The sequence below is a fragment of the Crocodylus siamensis genome, chromosome 11 (assembly GCF_052110815.1).
Source record: "Crocodylus siamensis isolate JL-2025a chromosome 11, ASM5211081v1, whole genome shotgun sequence".
NCBI lineage: Eukaryota > Metazoa > Chordata > Crocodylia > Crocodylidae > Crocodylus > Crocodylus siamensis.
Window position 1 is genome coordinate 7,537,062 of NC_143405.1, and position 19,405 is coordinate 7,556,466.

The following is a 19,405-nucleotide window of genomic DNA, read 5'->3' on the forward strand; positions in this document are numbered from 1 at the left end:
TGGCTGACCCTCTTCATGCACTACTTGGAGGATCTAGTGGAAACCACAGTCCCTGGAAATATGGTTCATGTATGTTGGCATTAGAAAGTGGCTAATATAACACCAGCATAGGCATCAGATGGGTGCAGGAACAGAAACTCACTGATGGCATTTGCGCTGCAGTATATAAGAAGGTTGTATTGGGATGAAACTGCAACCGAGTAGCGATCCAGTTCTCTGTTACTCGACATGCCCGTGTCCCTTGGTGCTGGCTCTGATCACCATCTTTGTATCTGAATGGGATGGCTTCCTCTCCTTGCTCGTGCAGGCTAGTGTCTTCCTATAGCAGCAACACTCTTCCCCATGGACTAAGTTTCTTCCCTACACTATACCTCACTTTTCTTAGCTGGGATGTAGGACCCAGGCTGAGGGAGAACTTTGTGCTGTCCGTGACTCTGTTATGCATATTCTGTTACTAAACCAAGGGCTTCAGTCTCCAACACCATCAAAATAGGACCTCCTATGAGCACTGATTTGCTTTTCCCTATGGCACACGTGTGTTTAAAGATGAAAGCATGGTAGGTACCTAAGCTCTGAATATAGGCTGTGGTTATTAACTTTGCAATAGCTGGATGTGTGTTCGCATCTCCGTGGCTGCGACTAATTTATCATCCACAATAGACTAGCTGGTGGGTGACTGATTAGAGTCCGCAGCTGGTTTGCAAGCAAAGGCTTGAAAAGATAAGTTTGGGCTGAGCCTCCTCTTCAGTGATTTCCACCCCCCTGCCCATCTTGTGATTAATGACCTTGAAGTCCTGATCCAGTGAAGTACGGAAGCTGATGTGAAACGTAAAGAAGGCAAAATCATTCCACTGACTTCAGATGGGGCTTGTATGCTTAAAGTGGTGCTTAAGTAGGGTGTTTGATCTATGTAATGCTCTACCTTCTGGTTTTTTCTAGGATCCTCTGAGAAGTCTGGAGAAAAAGTGAGGGAAGGGTTAAATAAGAAAAAGACCATTACAGTAATATGGACCAGGAAAAATGTAGTGGGAAGTCCATGCTCCGTGGGAGTTCTGGCCCTGATATCAATGGGACAGTATCTGGGCCGTCCTGCAGTATCCCATTTGCAACCGACCTTGGGAAAAATGTACTCCCCGTTAGCATTAATTGAAAACAAGAATCAACGACCTGTTTCTAGCCTCCTTCTTTCCGTGGTCATGTCCATATTGCTGAACATAGATATCATTGTTCTGAACTGGGCAGCCTTTTGTTGTTGCTTTTGTGGTTTGTGTGCAGATGCTGGACAGAGGGTGTGGGGAGGGGGTTGAAAAAGGCAAGCGAGAACCACTTATTGTGGATTAAAACTCAGCTTTTTTCAGAACAACTTGGATCCCTTTTGTTTGGCGCAGGGGCGCTGCCACGGGAAGAAGAGGAAAGAAAAGTTTTGATGTGATGTGAAGAAATTATTTATAACTGGGGGGGCGGGGATCGGCGTCTTCCTTTTATAGTCAAATTCTTGGAGTGGTTTTGAATGTTGACATTTCCTAAATATTTTAACATTTATTTATGCACATTTTCAAAACTATTACCCTTGGAACATTTGCTGTCTCTGTAATAGATTCTCTGCTAAATTACTTTCAAGAGACAGGACTTGTAACTACATTCAACTGAAATGACAAGCTCCTGTGAACTTGGTTATACAATAGGGTAGCTGATCTTGGCAGAAATCTCTCGGAAAAGAACCCGCAGCCTTCTAATGGGTTATTTTACTGTAAAAATAATGTTAAAAAGTATAATAAAGTATTAACCATATTAAAATAAAACAGTGTAGGCCTTAAATGAGCTACAAACTAGCTAAATCTATTCCACTCAATATGAGCCTTCAGTGCTTTTGCAACTGATACCTCGGAGCTGGGATTCATCTAAAATGAAGGCACCAGGGACATGCAAGGGAAATGGTAATTATAATTTGCAAACATTAGGCTGACACTTTTTGTGTGTATGTGTGTATAAATTCTGACAGCTGTGATTTGTGTGTTCTGCCAAATAGTGCTCTACTGAGATTAGAGGGGCTCCTTTTATGGCAGGCCATCATCATATCTGCAGCTCATTAAAACTTTGTGGAGAATGAGAACTTGCAGAAAACAGGAAGCCGTCAGAACCTTCTGAGGGACTTTTGGTACACGCTTGTTGAAAGGTGTTTGAGAAGAGAGCCTTGGGTCTGACAAACTGGATTTTTAGTACGCCTCTCCGTTCACAGTGGGGCAAAATAATTGGTCATCAGTGACTACTAATTTGGTTTAGTAGCCAGAGGCATTTTTTTTCTTCCCAGAAAATCAATGACAGCGCAGAGGTCTGTTCAACGTGATTCAGCTCAAGACGGGTCCTCATTTGGTTCTTGATGCTCTTTCCAGTGGAGACAGCTATTTTGTTAAAATGAAATTAAAATCTATCTATAATATTCAACTGTGAAAAGAGCGCCAGTCAGTGCCATCACTGTAGTTGAGGTTTCAAGGTTGTGTCAGCTTTTCCTCAACCTTTATTTTCAAAGGTTTAAATGCCAGCCTTAAAAAAAAAAAAAAAAAAAGGAAAAAAAAATCCTATTTGGCAAAATGTGTGGGTATAAAGGACTCTGCTCAAGAAGAATTTTTCTCATTGATTTAAAAGACACAATCAGTTGGGTTGCAAAGTTGCTCTGTGCAAGTGGAAAAGCTTGGCTTGCGGATACTTCCCTTTTCTTCTGTAATTCAGAAGCAGATTGGATGTAAATATTTAGGGTATAGCTGAGCTGCTGAACTTTTTCTGGTTGATCCTAATTTGATATTTTGCTTTTCCTACATTTAAGTTTCCCACTGCTAATCTATATGACCTTCACTAGCAGGGAGTGCAGAGAGATTTTACCCTACATGTGGGATTGCCTGTACTTAAGTATAATCTGCCTTACTGCTTTTAGGGCTCATTGTCCATTTTTCTGCTTTCTTGGTAATACAACAGAAAACAATGTTATAAGGGCCAGATCCTGCCCCACTTTCTAAGTACATGGCAGATATAGAGCTGGCTTTGCATGGATAGTGACACACACAACCAAAATAGCTGCGAGCAACTGGGTGAGATTTACTGGGCTGCACATCTTCCAGACAATTAAGATGACTAATTTTTTTTTCAGTGGAAATGGGCCCAGGACACTTTCTCAAAGAGTACCATTGCCTCTAGCAGAGTTATTTGGTGGAACAGGCTTGTTACTGTGGATTTCCCACTAGCACAATCGACTTACCATGCAAAGATGTTAAATGTAAAAAATCCAAGTTAAACTTGCATTTTGGGCTGACATTTGTAGTACAACTGTTATGTACAACTATATCCTAATTGGAGATCAGGTTAAGAACCGAGGTCCTTTCATAACTATCAGTTTTCAGATGCGCTGGCTTTTTTTCAGACCTTTACGGCTATTTTGCTGTGGTGGTTTCATGTGTGAGTATTTCCGATTTGACGCTTACTGGAAAAAGTCTTGCTTAAATTGCTTCCTCTTCCCTGTGAATTGGTTGCAACTGTTACCCCTCAACAAAAAGAACAGTCCAACTGGAGGGGGAGGGTGGCAGGAAAATCTTAAAGGTAGTTTTTCCTCAATATCTCCATAAAGGCATGTTCAGAGTCCTGTGACTTGGTATGTGGCATACAAAAAATATTTTGCAAATGAGAGTCGCTGATTTTTGAGGATTTACTGTGACAGGAAATTTTGACCTAAAGGACTGGTTTAATCCCCAAAAAATCCAAGATCAAAATTAACATTATCTGTAAACTCTTACATCAACCTTATTTCCAAGCCATGGGGAATAGCACTTGCTCTTCCACTTGTAGTGTGTGCCAGCAGCCAATACATAACTCCTGCCTTGGGCTATGCATTGGCTTCTGGTAGCCCTTGTATTTCTGTTAAAATCCTGCTTGACTCGTACAATTTAGCGTGGTTTTTTTGGCCACTTTTATGTTCTCGGTGTGTTAGTCCTTTCATTTGAATTGCAATATTTGCCATCTGCTGACATGGGGCTGTTAATGTCATTAGTAGGAGCTCCCTGGAGCCACTTGTATGTTGTCCTCATCTTGTGGAGTTTGTTTCCTGCTGATTTCACAGATTTCATAAACATCAGGGCTGGAAGGTACCTTGGAAGATCATTGAGTCCAGCCCTTCGCCTGAAGGCAGGAAGTCAGCTGGGGTCATAGGATCCCAGCAAGATAAGCATCCAATTTGCTCTTGAAGGTGTTCAATGTAGGTGCTTGAACCACCTCCGCTGGCAGGCTGTTCCAGACCTTGGGGGCTCGGACAGTAAAGAAATTCTTCCTTATGTCCAGCCTGAAACGGTCTTGCAGGAGTTTGTGACCGTTCGACCTCGTCATCCCTTGGGGCGCTCTGGTGAACAAATGTTCCCCCAGATCCTGGTGGTCACCCCTGATAAACTTATAGGTGGCCATCAGGTCACCCCTGAGCCTGCGCTTTTCCAGGCTAAAGAGCCCCATGGCTCTCAACCTGTCGTCGTAAGGTCTGTTTTCCTGACCTCTGATCATGCGCGTGGCTCTCCTCTGGACTCTCTCCAGCTTCTCCACATCCTTTTTGTATTGTGGAGCCCAAAACTGGACGCAGTACTCCAGTTGTAGCCTCACCAAGGCCGAGCACAGGGGAGAAGGACTGCTGAGATCCAAGTCTTCTGAATTCCACACTGTGTAGGGAGACCAGGTCTAAGAAGACTGAAGTCTTTTACTGGACGGGGTTTGGTTTGAAAGAAAGATCTTGCATGTGTTGTAGAGTTGTGATTGCCATGTTATCAAGAAACCCGGCTATGAACACCTACTTAGTGGCCACTAGTTTCTTTGGCAGCCATCATCTCTGGTTACTTGGCGTGACATGACATTGCCTCATTTTATCAGCCGAGATAATGTTAGTCAAACCTGTATTCCAGACACTACAGGTCCATGGTACATCTGGTACTATGACTGGCTTAAATATCAGTCTGCATACCTGGAGTATGGCTCTCAAGGTGCTCGTCACAGCTGGGAACTTTACACTGCGGAGAAAGAGCTGCTGCTGCCACTAGGAGGGGAAGCCATATATTTACAGGATGACCTCTGAGCTCGATGCTCGGATGTACTTGTGTAGCCTCAGAGCATACTATCCATCCGAATACCCACTGGGGGGATAAACGTCTTTCATCCTGAACTTACCTGCGTGTCCCCAAGGCAACCAAGATGATGGGATCAGAGATTTGACTCTGCCTTGCCAACTGGGCATCTGACTCTACCAACATGGCTCATGGGTTTCTAATAGGGAAGTCTGTTTTATTGCCAGTGGCTCACCGAAGCCTGAGTTTCCTTAGCACAGCCATGGGTAATGGCAGGCTGTCTTTAAGCACACTAAGTTACCTATTGAGTTCCCTCCCCCCACCCCAGTTTGTTTTTTTTCTTTCTATTCTTACTATTACAATAAGCCTGAAACAGCAACTCTGAAATCCTGGGCCCATGATTTCAGTGTTGCACTATGATTTGTACAGCACTTTGCACAACCGGCCTCTGGGACCTCTGAGTACTGCTGCAACGCGAACACAAACGACGAGCAAATGCTTTGTCCCAGTCTGCTCCGAGAGGGGGCTTGAAGTTGAGGGCAACTGTGGTTATGGTTGCCTGGACTGGTGCCTCGTTCCTTCTGCGCCCCCTTGTTCCTGCGGAGCTGGATCAAGCAAACGATCCACCATTAATCTGTCTCTCTGTGTAGGCCAGCAGGAACCTGGGGTATGATTACAGCCGGGGCCCTAGCTTGGGAGGCAGGTATAGCCCAGGCAACCCCGCCTGCACACAGCCTGCCTTTCGCTTGCCTTAATTGTTCCCCTTTGGCTGGCGGACCTGTCTGCTCTAACAAGGACAGTCAAGAGGAGGGGGAGGTAATTGAAGCACTTAGCCACACTCACCAGCATTGACTTCTGCCGCTAATTAAGGAAGAGGGCCGCTGGGCTTTTTGTTGTTTTTTAATTGTTTGTGGCTTCTGCATAAAAGCGAATGGCAGAGGAGGAACGATTATTTAGCAGGAAATTCTTGACTTCTAAATTTGTATGAGAGGTCACTTACAATTTGTTCATATTTTCACAAGGGCAAATTCAATTAGCAGTTCCAAAAGTCCCTACACGCATCACATGCACGTGCCTGTATAAGGAGAGGGAGAGGAGGGGAAAACACTGGGCAGTAATATCATGCCTCTTCATTTTCATAAGAAGATTGCAGAATATACAATAAAGTTATGAGCCCCTTGCAGCTTTATAGTACTCTAAATAGGTCTTGGCAATAAACCCAGGGAGAGGCCTGGAAGATCACTTTTAAATGATCTCCACTTGTCCTCACTTTCTATTAACCACTGAAGAAAATAATAACTAGAGGAAAAATTGGTAGAAAACACTTTGGGACCAATTTTTTCAGTCTCTCCTTTTTTTTTTTTTTTCCTTCCTGGCAAAACTCCCAATGAAATAGCAGGCATCTTGCCTACAAAGTGACTGCAGGACCGGAGCCCTCGCTGCTACAGATGACTCTGAATTTCCAAAGCTCTTGTGCAATTCCTTGTCATTTGGATGACAAAACAACAATACAAATTTATTTTACCACGGGCAGCCAATGGGAGAGCTGTTTTTTTTTTCTCTCTCTCTGTCAGAGGATCTGTTATTTGGCTCAGAGGGCTCGTATGTATGGAACAGTAAAAAGAATAAAACCCATTGTAAACATACACTTTAAAAGATTTATCCGGTGCTCAGAGCTGTACTTAGGAGTACACCTGCTTACAAGAGCACCAATTTGCTTTACTGTTCTCTCCCAAGCTAAGAATATGAGACATGCCCTCATAACAGGCCTAAATGCACACACAAATACATATCTTCTTTAAAAGGCACTAAGTCCAGCTCTTATCGTCCATTAAATAACTGACTTCACACTGTCCATGTTGTGCGTTAGCTGGTAGGAAATGTGGCTGGTCATTTTTAATTTTTTTTTTTTTTTTTTTTGCGGTGTTGTCATGTGCTTGCTGGCTAATTTTTAGATATGGAATTAAGAAATCCAAATAAGAGACAATTAGACAATTAGAAGAAAAATTGTGGATGAACCCTTCTATGTCTTGGTCCCTGAAACTAGGGTGCACAATGATTATTATAAAAGAGCAATTACAAACCATGAGCCTCTTCCATGACCACAGCTCTGCTCTGTCTGAGCCTTAAACCCCTCCAGGATTCAGTGGGCAATCATCAGAGTCAATGAGGATAAAAAGTTGAGGAAACCTGATCTATTGTCCTTTACTTCTGCTTACCACTGGGGGGTGGGGGGGGAATTGGTCTAGCCCAGGGGTGGGCAAAATGCAGTCTGGGGGACCAGATGCGGCCCACCAGGCCATTCTATCCGGCCCACGGGGCCCCTAAAATATTTAGAAAATTAATATTTATCTGCCCCTACCTGCCTGTCATGTGGCCCTCTGGCTTGCCAAAACTCAGTAAGTGGCTCTCCGCCCAAAATAATTGCCCACCCCGGTCTAGCCAAACCAAAGCTACCTTCGAACTGCTCTTTGACTTGAAACAAAATCACTTGGATATCTACAGTATAGCTGGTTGGGAAAAGTTGTTTTTTTTTCTGTTAGAAATAACAGTTATATTAAAATGATTGGTGTTGCCCCAAAAAAACTTCACATTTTTCAATTGTTTCTTTTAAAAACTATTTTTTTTTTTTTTTTACATGAAAGCAGAGACTATCTGGCAATAAATTCCATTTTGTCAAAAAAATATATTTTCCAGCTGTAATCTCTATATAATCAAAGCCTGCATGCGACACAAGCAGAGTACAGTGTATATATGGGAATACATTCTCTGCTCTTTACTTTTGTGTGCGGCAAAAATATGCTTAATAATAATCAGTGAAAGCATATTCTGTTCTTCCTCCCTCTCTCTACTTCATTGCCTAGGATGAGAAAACTTGGCCTTTATGGGGGACAATGACATGGCAATATAAGTCCTCTTAAATATATCAAACAAGTGGAGGAAATGGAATAAAAATAATAATAACGGCAATACATATCCTTATGGAACCAGAAGCAATGTTTCTACATGTATACACAAAATTATTTCATAGGAATAAGAACTCTTAGCTCTTATACTACCTGGCCAGTTCAATACATTGTTCAGGCATTTAGGTGAAGTGCAATATAATATAAAAGACAGAGAGAGTTTCTAATTGCACCAAAGCTAGTTAGAACAATGCATACACTTGCATGTAAGTGTCCAGTGTAATATGAAGCAAATTTCTGTTTGCAGAATTCCTCTTGGCAGCATGAGGTTGGTGGTTAGGGCACAGAAATTGTATTTCTCTGTCAGACTGGTGAGGACATCTGACTCTACTTGTCCTTCCATACAACCAATCTTTTAGTCTATTGCTTTTTCCTGATGCTTCAGCTAGTTATTGAGGTTCTTTTTGCTTCTGCAAGCCTGGTGGGATTTCTTCACTGCTTTGTGTCCTGTTCTTATTGCTTCTCCTTTTTCAACAGCTGGCTTATGCTTCTCCTGTGATGATCTTGTTCAGTTGTTAGGCCAGCTTTTCCCTGGGCGTTGTGTTTCCACTTTCTCTGCTGTTCTGCATAGCTTCCTTGAATATTTCCCATTTGGTCTGTAACGAGCTTTCTTCATGACTGCAAATGAATGCCCTCCAAGCATCACTGTGTTGAAAAAGGCCATCAAGTGTGCTGACAAGAAGTGCCAAAGAAGTGCTAGCAGTACAGAAGAAGCATTTTGACAGAAGGCTGAACCCTGCCATCCACCCAGACACGAGCAGTCCAGATCTGTGAGAAGATTAGATACCAGAACTGAACCAACCTCAGAAGAAGAAACGGAAAAAGTAGGGAAACCATTAAGCATGGGGAAGCCTACTGGAGTATAACAACTGAGCTATTAAAACCTGGAGGTTAAATGCCAACAAAGCATTAAAAACCTATAACAGGGCATAGGAATGAGAGGAGGTACCAGATGACTTCAGCCGCTCTTTAGGAATGGAGATAGGGCAAAATCTTGAGGAAAAGAATCGCCAGCAGATACAGGCCGGTTGTAAAGGAAGCGGTGGGAGAGGGCATGGTCAACTTGGATTGAAAAGAAGTGCCACAAAGATGTTCAGCTGCCTTTTGGAAAAGGGACAGCACTGTTTTGAATAAAGCAGCTGTGGTTGGGCCGCCAGCCTAGTCCTTGAAAGTTGAAGCTGGGTATCCCTGCTCTGCTGCCTGGGTGACCTTAGGTTTGTCCCTTTGGACCAGATCTTCATAAAGGCAGTTAGGCACTTAAAGGTGCAGACCGATGCCTAGCTAAACTTTGAAATGCGTCTAGGTGCTGAGCTCCCTTTGTTTTCAGCACTTGGGGCTAGATGTTGAAAGACACAGAGGACTAGAGATGTAGATTAGCATCTCAATGGGCTTTTCAAGAGTAGCAACTCTGATCTGATATCAATGAGAAGCCCACCAAGCACCTACCTACACACTTAGGTGCCTAAAGACCATTCGGTATCTGCTCCCACGCCCCTCGGTCCCCGTCTGTAAATGGGGAGCCTAGTGTTTCCCTACCTCATGGGGTGGAGCTGCGACGACAAATTGGCTGAAGACTGAGGCACACTGCTATGGGAATGCAAGCCCTATGAACGCTTAGGCCAGATATAGATCTTAAACTCCTTCTGTGCTGGTAAGATGGAGCTGGGCTTTATTTAAAAAGCAGGCCCTGGGGTAGGCACGTCAGGGAAATGGGCACGGGCATTTGCAAATGTTATGTAGACGTGTGACATGGTCTGTGTGATATTCCCCGTCGAGGAAGTGCGTGGGTGGCTACAGAAGGAGGCATTGGTAATGACTGCAGCTTTCCTGTAAGGAAGGTATAGGAGCCGGTTTACAAGGTGGGGGCGGGGGGTAACGGAGAGGGGCTGAGCGTGCGTGCAGACGGTAGCCTGGCCATTACTTCGGCACTTGTACTCGGCAGATGCACGCTCTCTCTTGCAAATTCTGGTTCGCACAAGGCAGCTCTTGTAAAGATCAGAAGCTGGAGCATGAATCTGGGAAATCTGATTGGAGGATGCCCCATGGGGGAGGCCAGGACCCTACCACATCCTCGTTAGCGCTGACCTTGGCACGAGCGCTGGCTGCTGATGGATAGGCTATGGAGCCGGACAAGACTCTGGGGAACCGCTGTATTATCTATTATTGTCCCATCAGTGCCTCCCCTGACCCCTCCCAGCTCCGAATGCCACAGGCATCAGGGAGAGAATAAATCTATGTCTGATACTGAGAGAGAGAGCGCACGAGAGCAGGAAAAAGGAGAGATGAAAAATGTCCTTTTTATGACTCTTACAACAAAGCTGGCCACATGGTTTATAGAAAACATTGCTCTGGACGGGGGGAGGGATGGCATCAGCAAAAAGCAGAGCGGCTCATCTGCCCAAGAACCTGGTTGTAAGACTAATCAGCGCTCGTGACCTTCCAAGGTAAGTATCCTGTGGAACAAACGGGCTGCACCGCCTTGGCCTACCTCTCCTGTTCACGGCGCCGTGCCTGTAAAATGGGCTGCGCGATATGCATCTGCTGCAAACAGGCGAGTGACACGCTTAAAAGCCTAAGAGAGCTGCCTTGCTGTGGAGAGCGTCCAGACTGGGACGTGATTAATAGCAGCGGAGGCGTTATTTCCATATTTGTTTCTATTCTGGGTCATCCTAAACAGTAGGAGAGTCTGCAGCGGGCGCCCTTGGAGGATTCCTGACATTGGTGGTGGTAGGAGACGTGCAGGGCTGTGTCAGGTGCAGGGGGGCGGGAGAGGAGGGAGGGGGGGTCTGGTGTCTGAAATGTTGGAGGCCACGCAGAAAGGCCTCTGTTTTGAAAAGGTCTCTATGCATTACCCGTTGGCAGCTATACTGGAACAACCTATCCCCCCGACAGCACAACTGCTACCACCGTCTTTTGCCCTTGCAACGCTCACCGTTACTGTCCTGAAAGAGGAATGGAGAAGCCAGAGGGCAAGTTTGGTGGGGTACAACAGTTGCAATTCCTCCTAAATGAGTGGGGTGTGCCACACAGAAGGCTTTAAGCAGATCCAGCAGATCCATGGGGGCTTTACATGAGTGCAGGAGCATAGCAGGCCCTTTGCCTCTCCCTCGTAGCCCTCAAGTGCTCCTAGCGCCTGCGGGATTCTGGGCAGCCGTGCAACCTTCAGGCAGCGTAGGTAGGGCCCTGCCTTGGTCCAGTATTCACAAGGTTCAGGGCGTCCTCACTTCTCCCGGGTAGCACCTTCTGCGTGATGCCTGAGGAGCTGTGATGCCATTTCCAGTCTAACAGAGTCCATGAAAAAATGTAGCAGCATGATGTCCATCAAAGCAGAGTTTGAGTTCCCAGGGCCTGGAATGGATGCAGGGCACCGTATGTTGCGGTTGTCTCGCCCCTTCTGCCCCCAAACATCTTAATTGAGCGCGCTGTCCCAGTGATCGGCAGCAACAACTGAGATGCGCTGGGAGGGAGGATAGGATCCTCAAACAGAAGTTACACTAAATGTATCAATAATTAACAGCCTTTTAATAGCAGAGTTTTGGCTGCCTGACATCTGCTTCCAGACAGGTCCCGGGTGCTCCCTGCCGATATCTCGTGCAAGGTCCGGAGATCCCCAACACGTCTGAAGTGCAGCCTGTGTGAATTCTGGATCTGCTTACAGTCTTCTGTCTCGCGCATGGGACATGCCTCTCGTCAAGGAAGGATTGCAACCCTAAATACCAGCAGATACTACCAATAAAACTGAGGGTTCACATCATCTCTTCAAGCTGTAATCCACTCGAGCAGAAGGCTGCTAACTGGTGATCTCCAACCCCAGAATAAAGGAAGGCTGTCAGATGCAAACTGGTCCCAGCCCCAGCCCTTTGCATTCCTGCCTGTGAAGTGGCAAAGAACCAGCCTTTTGCCCATGCTGATGGGGTCATTACTTTACCAGTCCTGAAGTGAGTTAAATTCCTCACTTTCTGCCAAAATGGCTGTAACAACTCCTCAGTAGCCCCAGTAATTTGATTTGGTTTATAATGTGCTTTTAAAGTACAGGGGATAAATGCCATCAGTCTGCATAAAAGGTGGCAGGTAAAGAACGGGCAAGATGGGCTATAATAACTTTAAATTAAAAGCTCTCTTCCCCCCTCATCTGCAGCCATGGTGGGGTCTGCAGATTTTCAGTGAAACTTTGGGAATGTGCCTAGATCTCTCTCCGGCAGGCATTTAACCTCCGTTTATGAAGAAATAAAGCAAAATTGATGTTGATTTTGGCCTGCGTTGGGGGATACTTGTGCAGCATAAAAGCCCTTTTGCCTGCAATTTGCCGAGCAGCCCTGTCACATCAGTAAAGGCTGGTGCTGATAAAGATAAAGCTTTATAGCTGGGGCATTTGCTGCTAACAGCAAGCTAATGCTGCATTTTCATTTTGATGCAATTAATGTTAATGTCTGCTACGAAAATTGTCATTAAATACCATTTTAAAATCCATTCAATTTGCATATGCAAAGCCCATTTACTATCATGTAAAATACATACTGCCGTTCATCATGTCTCTTCCCTTGAATTTGTAGCTGCTATTTTGTTTTGTTCGTGATTAGATTCATTTTAAAAGCTAGATGGTAATTGCAGAGAGCCCGGCAATCCTACAAGACACAACAGCAGAGGCCAGGCCAGGTCAGAGCACATTTCAGGGGCCTCTACCACGCTTGATGAACCCTTGCTGCCTATTTAAGGGTGTCGCTGTCCAGCTCCCCCTCACAAAGGGCAGAAGTCCAGGAGCTGGTACATTCAGCTGGTGGGATGGAGGTGTGGTGAGCTGTTCCTTTTTCCTCTCCCTTAAATCCTTTGTGCTTCTTACCTATAAGGCAGCAGGAGCTCCTCCTGTGCCTCTGTAGACACTGTTTAAAGCAGTCACTGAGTGCACTGGGCATCTCTCCAGCTAGCAGCAGAAGAGCTACAAAGCTCGGAGCCCAAAACAAGCCACAATATGGGCCCTCACTAAGTGGCTTTATGGTAGGATCCTGTGTCCCAGCTGGACTGGCAATGGCATGGGGGTCCAGGGGTGGCTGCAGAGGCAGCAAAGGGAGCATCTAGTGCTTAGCTTAGCAGCCTCCATTTGTGCAGAGGGTTGTGTTGAGCTTTCTGTGATATCCCACTCATTAGAGTGAGGTTGGCAGGGCTTCTCAGCAGCTGGTCTTGGAATTGGTGCCTCTTCCTAGAGAGACAAGAGCTAGTTGCTACATAAGAGTTGTTGCTTCCAGCTCTCTGCAGACTCGGGCAAGACTCGCTGCACTGGTCACATTGACTCCAGAAGCTCAGGCATTAGGCACGAACCAGCAGAGCTCAGGACACAGGGCTGGGCTAAACCTTGCTGTCACGGGTGGGCGCAGGGTCAAAGGAAAGTGCATAAAAATGGTCCCTCCATGTAGCTGGTCAGCATCCCCAAGGCTGGCAATGACTGAAGCCTTCTGGTTTTCTGTGTGGCCTTTTGTGGCCCGTCAGTGATCAAACTGCTCCGCTCACAACCACAGTGGAGGGACAAGTACGGCTGTGCATAAAATGCAACCATGCTGATAAGGCAGCAATCTGCAGCAATGTGGCAACTGCTATGTGCGGATGGACGTGACTACACACAGTGTTGTGCAGCAGATCATCCCACTGATCGTCTTGGAGACGAAATTACTTGGACTCAGTTGAATGAATGAAAGGAGTGGGACAAAATAGAGTTTTAAAGAGGGCTTCGATTTGCGCCGTTCATTTTGGGGGATGCCATTCTACCCCAGCAGTTCACAGGAGTGCATGGCTAACCGCAGGCACACCTAGATACCAGGTGTCTGATTTTTGAATATGGTTGGATAGTAAGACATAAAAACACTGATTTGAACTCTGCGATCAGGACATTCTGTGGCTTGAGAAGCCAATATATGTAATGCAGAAAATGTGCGTGTCAGAGTTCAGCTTGTCTTGGGAAAACCGTATGTTAGAGCATTTTTTCTCTCCTTCCCCCCTGCTCCTCCCCCCCGCCAAAAAAATTGCATTAGCATCACTGATTGAAAGCATAGACTTGAGGATGCGAGTGAAGAATCTAATCCTTAAAAAGCCGCAGGGTTTCCCTCTCCGCCAACTTACCGTGCTGTGATTCCAAAAGTCATGTCGGGAGGCAGGCTTGGTGTGGCTTTCTTAAAGCGACTTCCCTCTTCCTCTTTGCAGCGAATGTCCTTGACACGGCGGTACAGGTTGAATTCCCGAGCTGTGACATAACCAGCCTTAAGAGCTCCACGATTCATGGCTATGTAATTACGTGGTATCTCTCTTTGGGAAGGACGCCTGGGCTTCATTGAGTGCCAGTGGCCTATTGCTAAGGCATAGAACAGAATAAAAGAAGCAGAAGAGAAAGGTGTTAAATCATTTGGATGACTTGTCCTAGGTGAGTGACTTATTCTGCGCAGAGGGCACAGACTTAAGTCCAATGCATTTAATGCAACAATGCATCAAGGACTTCTTGCAAGTCCTCTGCATAGGGGCAGATTTAGCCAGGTTCACTTCAGTTGGGTTCTCACTGAGAATCTCAAGAACTGAGGAAAATCCATATCTGAAGCAGAGATTTAAATTTTTTTTCCCCATGCAAACTGCTTCTGTTTCCAACTCTCCAGGTGGGTTGGAAAAGCCGTTTGACAAAGCCTTCATGTTGGTGCCATATTTTAGTACGGTACCAAAAGCTTGCATAGGAATGGGCCAGTCCATTTATTATGTTTGCTCAGTGCTATTAGAGCTCAGTGGATGCAGTAACCAGGCCAATACAAGGCCCAAGTCAGGAAAAGGAAAGCCATGATTTGCACTGTTTGATGTTGTTCTGCTTTCAAGCAGGGATAAGCTCACTTGAAGCCCCTTGCAAGTCTCTTGGTCTACATTCCCTAGGCTTCACTGGTGTTGCTATACCTGTTGCTGGCCACTGATGGCTCCATCCTAGATCAAGATAAGGCCAAGAAAGCTGCTTTCCTATAAGTTACCAAAAGCCACAGACTGTGTTCATATAATTGAGTAAAATGCTAGCATTCCTGCTCTCCATCCTTAGCTCAACGGGGAAAAAGGCATATCGTTAACTACAAAATTGCATATGAGACCCTGGTGGGGTGGACCCACCTCTGATAGCATCACTATCATACCTTCAGGCACACCTCCATCGGTCCCACGAATGCATAACCCATATGTAAAATCGGGGCCTGGTAGAGCGTAGGAACTTCTCCGAGGTTTTCCAAGTTCTGGCTGAAAGAAGAAAGGCAAAGGTTTTGCTTAACAAGTCAGAACCCCTGAAACCAGACTATGTAACAGATTCTGATTAGGCAGGCAGACTAAGTCTAGCCCAGAGGAACATCTTAAGAAGTTCCCAATGTTGGGAGCCATATATAGGTGGGTTGGTGTCGTTTTTAAGTAGCATGTCAATTAGACTTGCTCTGAGCAGGCTCAGACAACAGCCCCTAGTTGGAACCTGATCATCATATGACTAATAACGATTGTGTTCAACTGGACTTAGCAACAAGGCTGTTGTGGACAAGCCCTGTAAGTATGGTTATTGTCCAAGAAGTGACCTTCAGAAAGAGATGGCCGTGCTTTGTTTGAGGCTCTCGGGTACTTGTGCACGTGGTGATGCTTTCTCTCGCCACGTTTCCGTTATTCCATTTTTGTTCCGTTGAATGGTATTTTGTCTTGCCCTAAAAATGAGGTCCTTTATGTCTGTGTATCCAGACTTCCCAGGTCCTTCATTGCATTTGATATCTACTAGGCACCTCGCTCTTCTGCAGCAGTCGTTTGTATTTGCAAGCGAGTTTGGACTGCTGGATGGGAATGATGGTGATGAGCGCAAAAAAACAACTTGATTCATAGATTTGTAAGAGAAACTTGTTACTTGTCCAGTCTGCCTAGGGAAAGTCATGTCAGCTTTTGCTTTAGTTTTGCACTGTGCATGCCTGAATCCTGCTCTCCCATGTTCAGATAAATCCAAGCCTTAAAATAAAAATTTGGTGAAAGTCAGCAAGAGTCACTGAACTCAAAGCTGTGTGTGAAATGGTGACAGTTGTATGAGTTTGTTCCCAAATCACAAGCCATACTGGACTCCCCGGAAAAGAGGGCCTTGGCTTATTTAAAAATGCACAGGTTCAAACTATGGAAATGAGTAGATGTCCAGATCTGTTGGGTTAGCTGGATAAATCCACTTGATTGAACGAGGTGGCTGGAGAGGTTGGCTGCACGTGGTAGCTTTCTAGTGGCTACAAGCCATTAGACCTTCTTTGGCTGCATTTATATCGTTTAGAAATCATGGGTTCCTTTAGAAAATTGGAACTGACTGTACACGAAGATCCTGTTGTGTTTTTGCTCGTGGCCAGGAATGATCAATAAATTCTTAAGCAGCCAAATACAGGCAACTGGGGCTGGGGGGTGGCGGGGAAAGAAAAGGGAAAATAGTGAGTGGTGGTTCTGGCTCAGACGAGTAAAACTATGAACACACTGACTGCACATCTCCAAACTCTGGGCTTAATTGACCCCAGTTCACTCCTTTCTTTGGACCATGATCTCCACGGTGACATGAGACACGTGCACCTTGAAACCTTATTGACTTTTGAAAGGAAGAGGGCATAGGGGTGGGGAAGAGGTGGTACCTGGCTGCCAGACAGCCCATACCCCTGCCTTGCAGACTTCTCCTATCAGATGGTTGGAGCAAGGCCAGGTAATGAAGCCCCCCACTAAAGCAGAGTTTGGCCTGTGTGAATGCATTAAATACACGTCTTTCGGAGACCCTGTGTGCTGGACCAGTCTGGGAGAAGGGAAGGCCTGAAAGTCTGCTCTAGCCCTATCCCCAGGTGAATGCTTAGAAAGTATCAGCTGTGACACTGTGCTATCAAAATGAGTATTGTTACACTCCAGAGTCCATATGCTTGTGTGATTAAGGGAGGTATTTACACCTTGGGGGACTAAACCCTGTCCTCCCTGCCAAGCCTGAGTATAAACCAAGTGGGTCAAGAAAGAGATGGTGGCAAAGAACGGTACGTTGCCCTGCTCTAATGACGGCTTGGTGCACAGCACCTGCCTACAGGCTTCAGAAAGCCTTTCCATTCAGAACTGGAAACGGGTGCATAGAGAGAAAAATAAAACACCTTTTATTTCTCCCCCATGGCTTTATTTTTATCTATTTTATCTGTTTCTCCACATGGGATTGCTTGGTTACAATCTCTCGGGATGAGCTGATCATTAATGCTTTCACTTAGGTTTTAGGAACCATGTAGCTGATGAATGTTGACCTACCCTTGGCTTTTTCAGTCCTAGCCTGTGGCAGGACCCAGACTCCACCTACCCCTGAGCTGAAGAGCTTTTCGGTGGAGGTGGGGATCTGAATGCAATGTATCAAATTGCTTTCATCATGGAAGAAGTTAGTTGAGGCCTTTTCCCCCTGTTCCAGGTCTGCGAGGATGGGGAGAAGCTGTCTGCTTACTGAAAATAGTAGTGGCAGGGCCACCAGGCAACCACCAGCCTCCAGGAGAGGAGTTTCTGGCTGTTAGGACCATTTGGGAGCATGGATGTCACCCATGTCTGACTGTTGTTCTGATTCAGGGGCTAATGCTCAGCTGGAGATATGTGGCCTTCTGCTCCCCCTGGCAATTCATATCCAGTATGTAATGATCACACAAGCATCACTTTGGGCCAGAACTTTTACTTCGTACTTGGGCAAAGGGGCCAATGAAGTCGGTGAAGCTTAACTTGAATAACGAGGGCTAAATAGATCCCTTGCCAAGAACAGGACTCATTTCTCAGAGCTTGGTACTGAAGTCTGTAGAAGTTGCTCATGTTTCCTCCCACTTTAGGGCCTGAAGCCATTTTCTGCATATTGTCGCTTTGGGGTGTCTCAATTCAAGGTCTACTTGCAGCTCTGTAAAATTCAAATGAGAAGGTCCATCTCTGGGCAAGAAACCATTGCAAAAAGCCATCAAATGGAAACAACCACACTGTTATTTCTGGGCTGCAGCAATGGAGATGGAAAATACAGTGCTTTGTGCCATGGCACTCTGAGTCTGAATCACATTTTCTTGCTTACGAGACTATGCAGGTCACTGTTTATTCATTTAAGTTCATTCCTTTTCAATTTCCAGCAGACCAGCAAGTGATGCATTTTACCTAGCTGTGATCAAACACAGGCAAGCTAACTCCCCAAAACTACAGGGCCTGCAAACCCATAGCTCTGATGCAAACTGAGTTGGATGCAATGTTTGCAAACTTCTTTCCATCCCAAATGGGAAGTGTTTAGGCAGCTCTGGGAAGAACAGTTTGGATTTTGAGAGCTCTCTCGTCACCCAAGAAATAGGCTTTCTCATGATATTCGCTGAAAAGACTTTGCAAAGGTCTGGGGCTTTCTGAATCCACTTCCACCTCTGTGTCTTTCTGTATTACACCTCTCTTCTTTCCCAGAGTTGAGGGTGCCAAAAGTTCATCTAACGTCCCTCCTGATTGTATGGTTGGTTCAATGAAAGAAGACTTGCTTGGCAATATATCCTTCTCATTGTGGTTACAACATTCAGCATCCCTGCAGTATGGAAAGCCATTGATCCTTAGTGGTGAACAGATATTAGCATTGTGTTCTTTTAGAGAAACTGGAGTATTCTTGGCTAAATCACACAGACAGCCCTCCTTCACATCTCTTGCTGGGACCGGACCTTGTTGTCTTTTACGGGCACGGTGCCTAGCAGACTGGGGATGACCATGGTCTCTGGGTACTATTATACTGTGAATACAGCTTAGTAATAATAAACCATAAATAAAGACGTGCTGTGCCTGTTCCAGGGACACAAGCTGAAGATGTATAAACTGTTGCAAGAAATGATAAACTAGCTTTCATTGTTGATCTATTTTTTCCTGCCTTTTATAAGGCTTTGGTGTGCTAGCTATTTTTAGGTTTCTTGTCATTGATATACAAGGGAAATGGTGTAGCATTTTTCAAAAACAGGAGGGCAGGCGTTTCCCTGGGATCTTAGCCTGCGATCCCAGCAAATGAAGATGTGAGGTCAGAAATTAGTTATTAAAATTGAAGATGTGTGGTTAGGGGAGGAGAAATCCCACTGACAGCCTGGAAAAAGGAGAGGAAAGGCCTGTAACATTGCAAATCTGCTTAATAACACTTAATTGAGTACATCTTGAATGGGAAGGGAAATGGCAGGAGCAGGATTCTTTAGTGCTTGCAGCCCATCTACTTCCCAGGCCGTGGACCCAATTTCCTTTTCCCTGTGCTGTGGATGGGGGGCACAGTACTGCCATTTTGGTTTGATGGCATTTTAGAGCCCCTTCGCCCTGGTGCAATATGCAAGGACAACAGGGAAATTA

General features: G+C 45.4%; 1 protein-coding gene across 1 annotated transcript in view; it reads right to left on the bottom strand.

Moving 5' to 3' along the window:
* CFAP77 (cilia and flagella associated protein 77) overlaps nt 1-19,405 on the bottom strand; it is an 87,643-nt gene that overhangs the window by 19,292 nt on the left and 48,946 nt on the right. Inside the window, exons 2-3 of the mRNA XM_090021929.1 lie at nt 15,205-15,304; nt 14,168-14,396 (exon numbers count right to left, since the gene is read on the bottom strand). Coding sequence (XP_089878055.1) covers nt 14,168-14,396; nt 15,205-15,304 — 329 coding nt within the window. The remainder of the gene's footprint in view (nt 1-14,167; nt 14,397-15,204; nt 15,305-19,405) is intronic.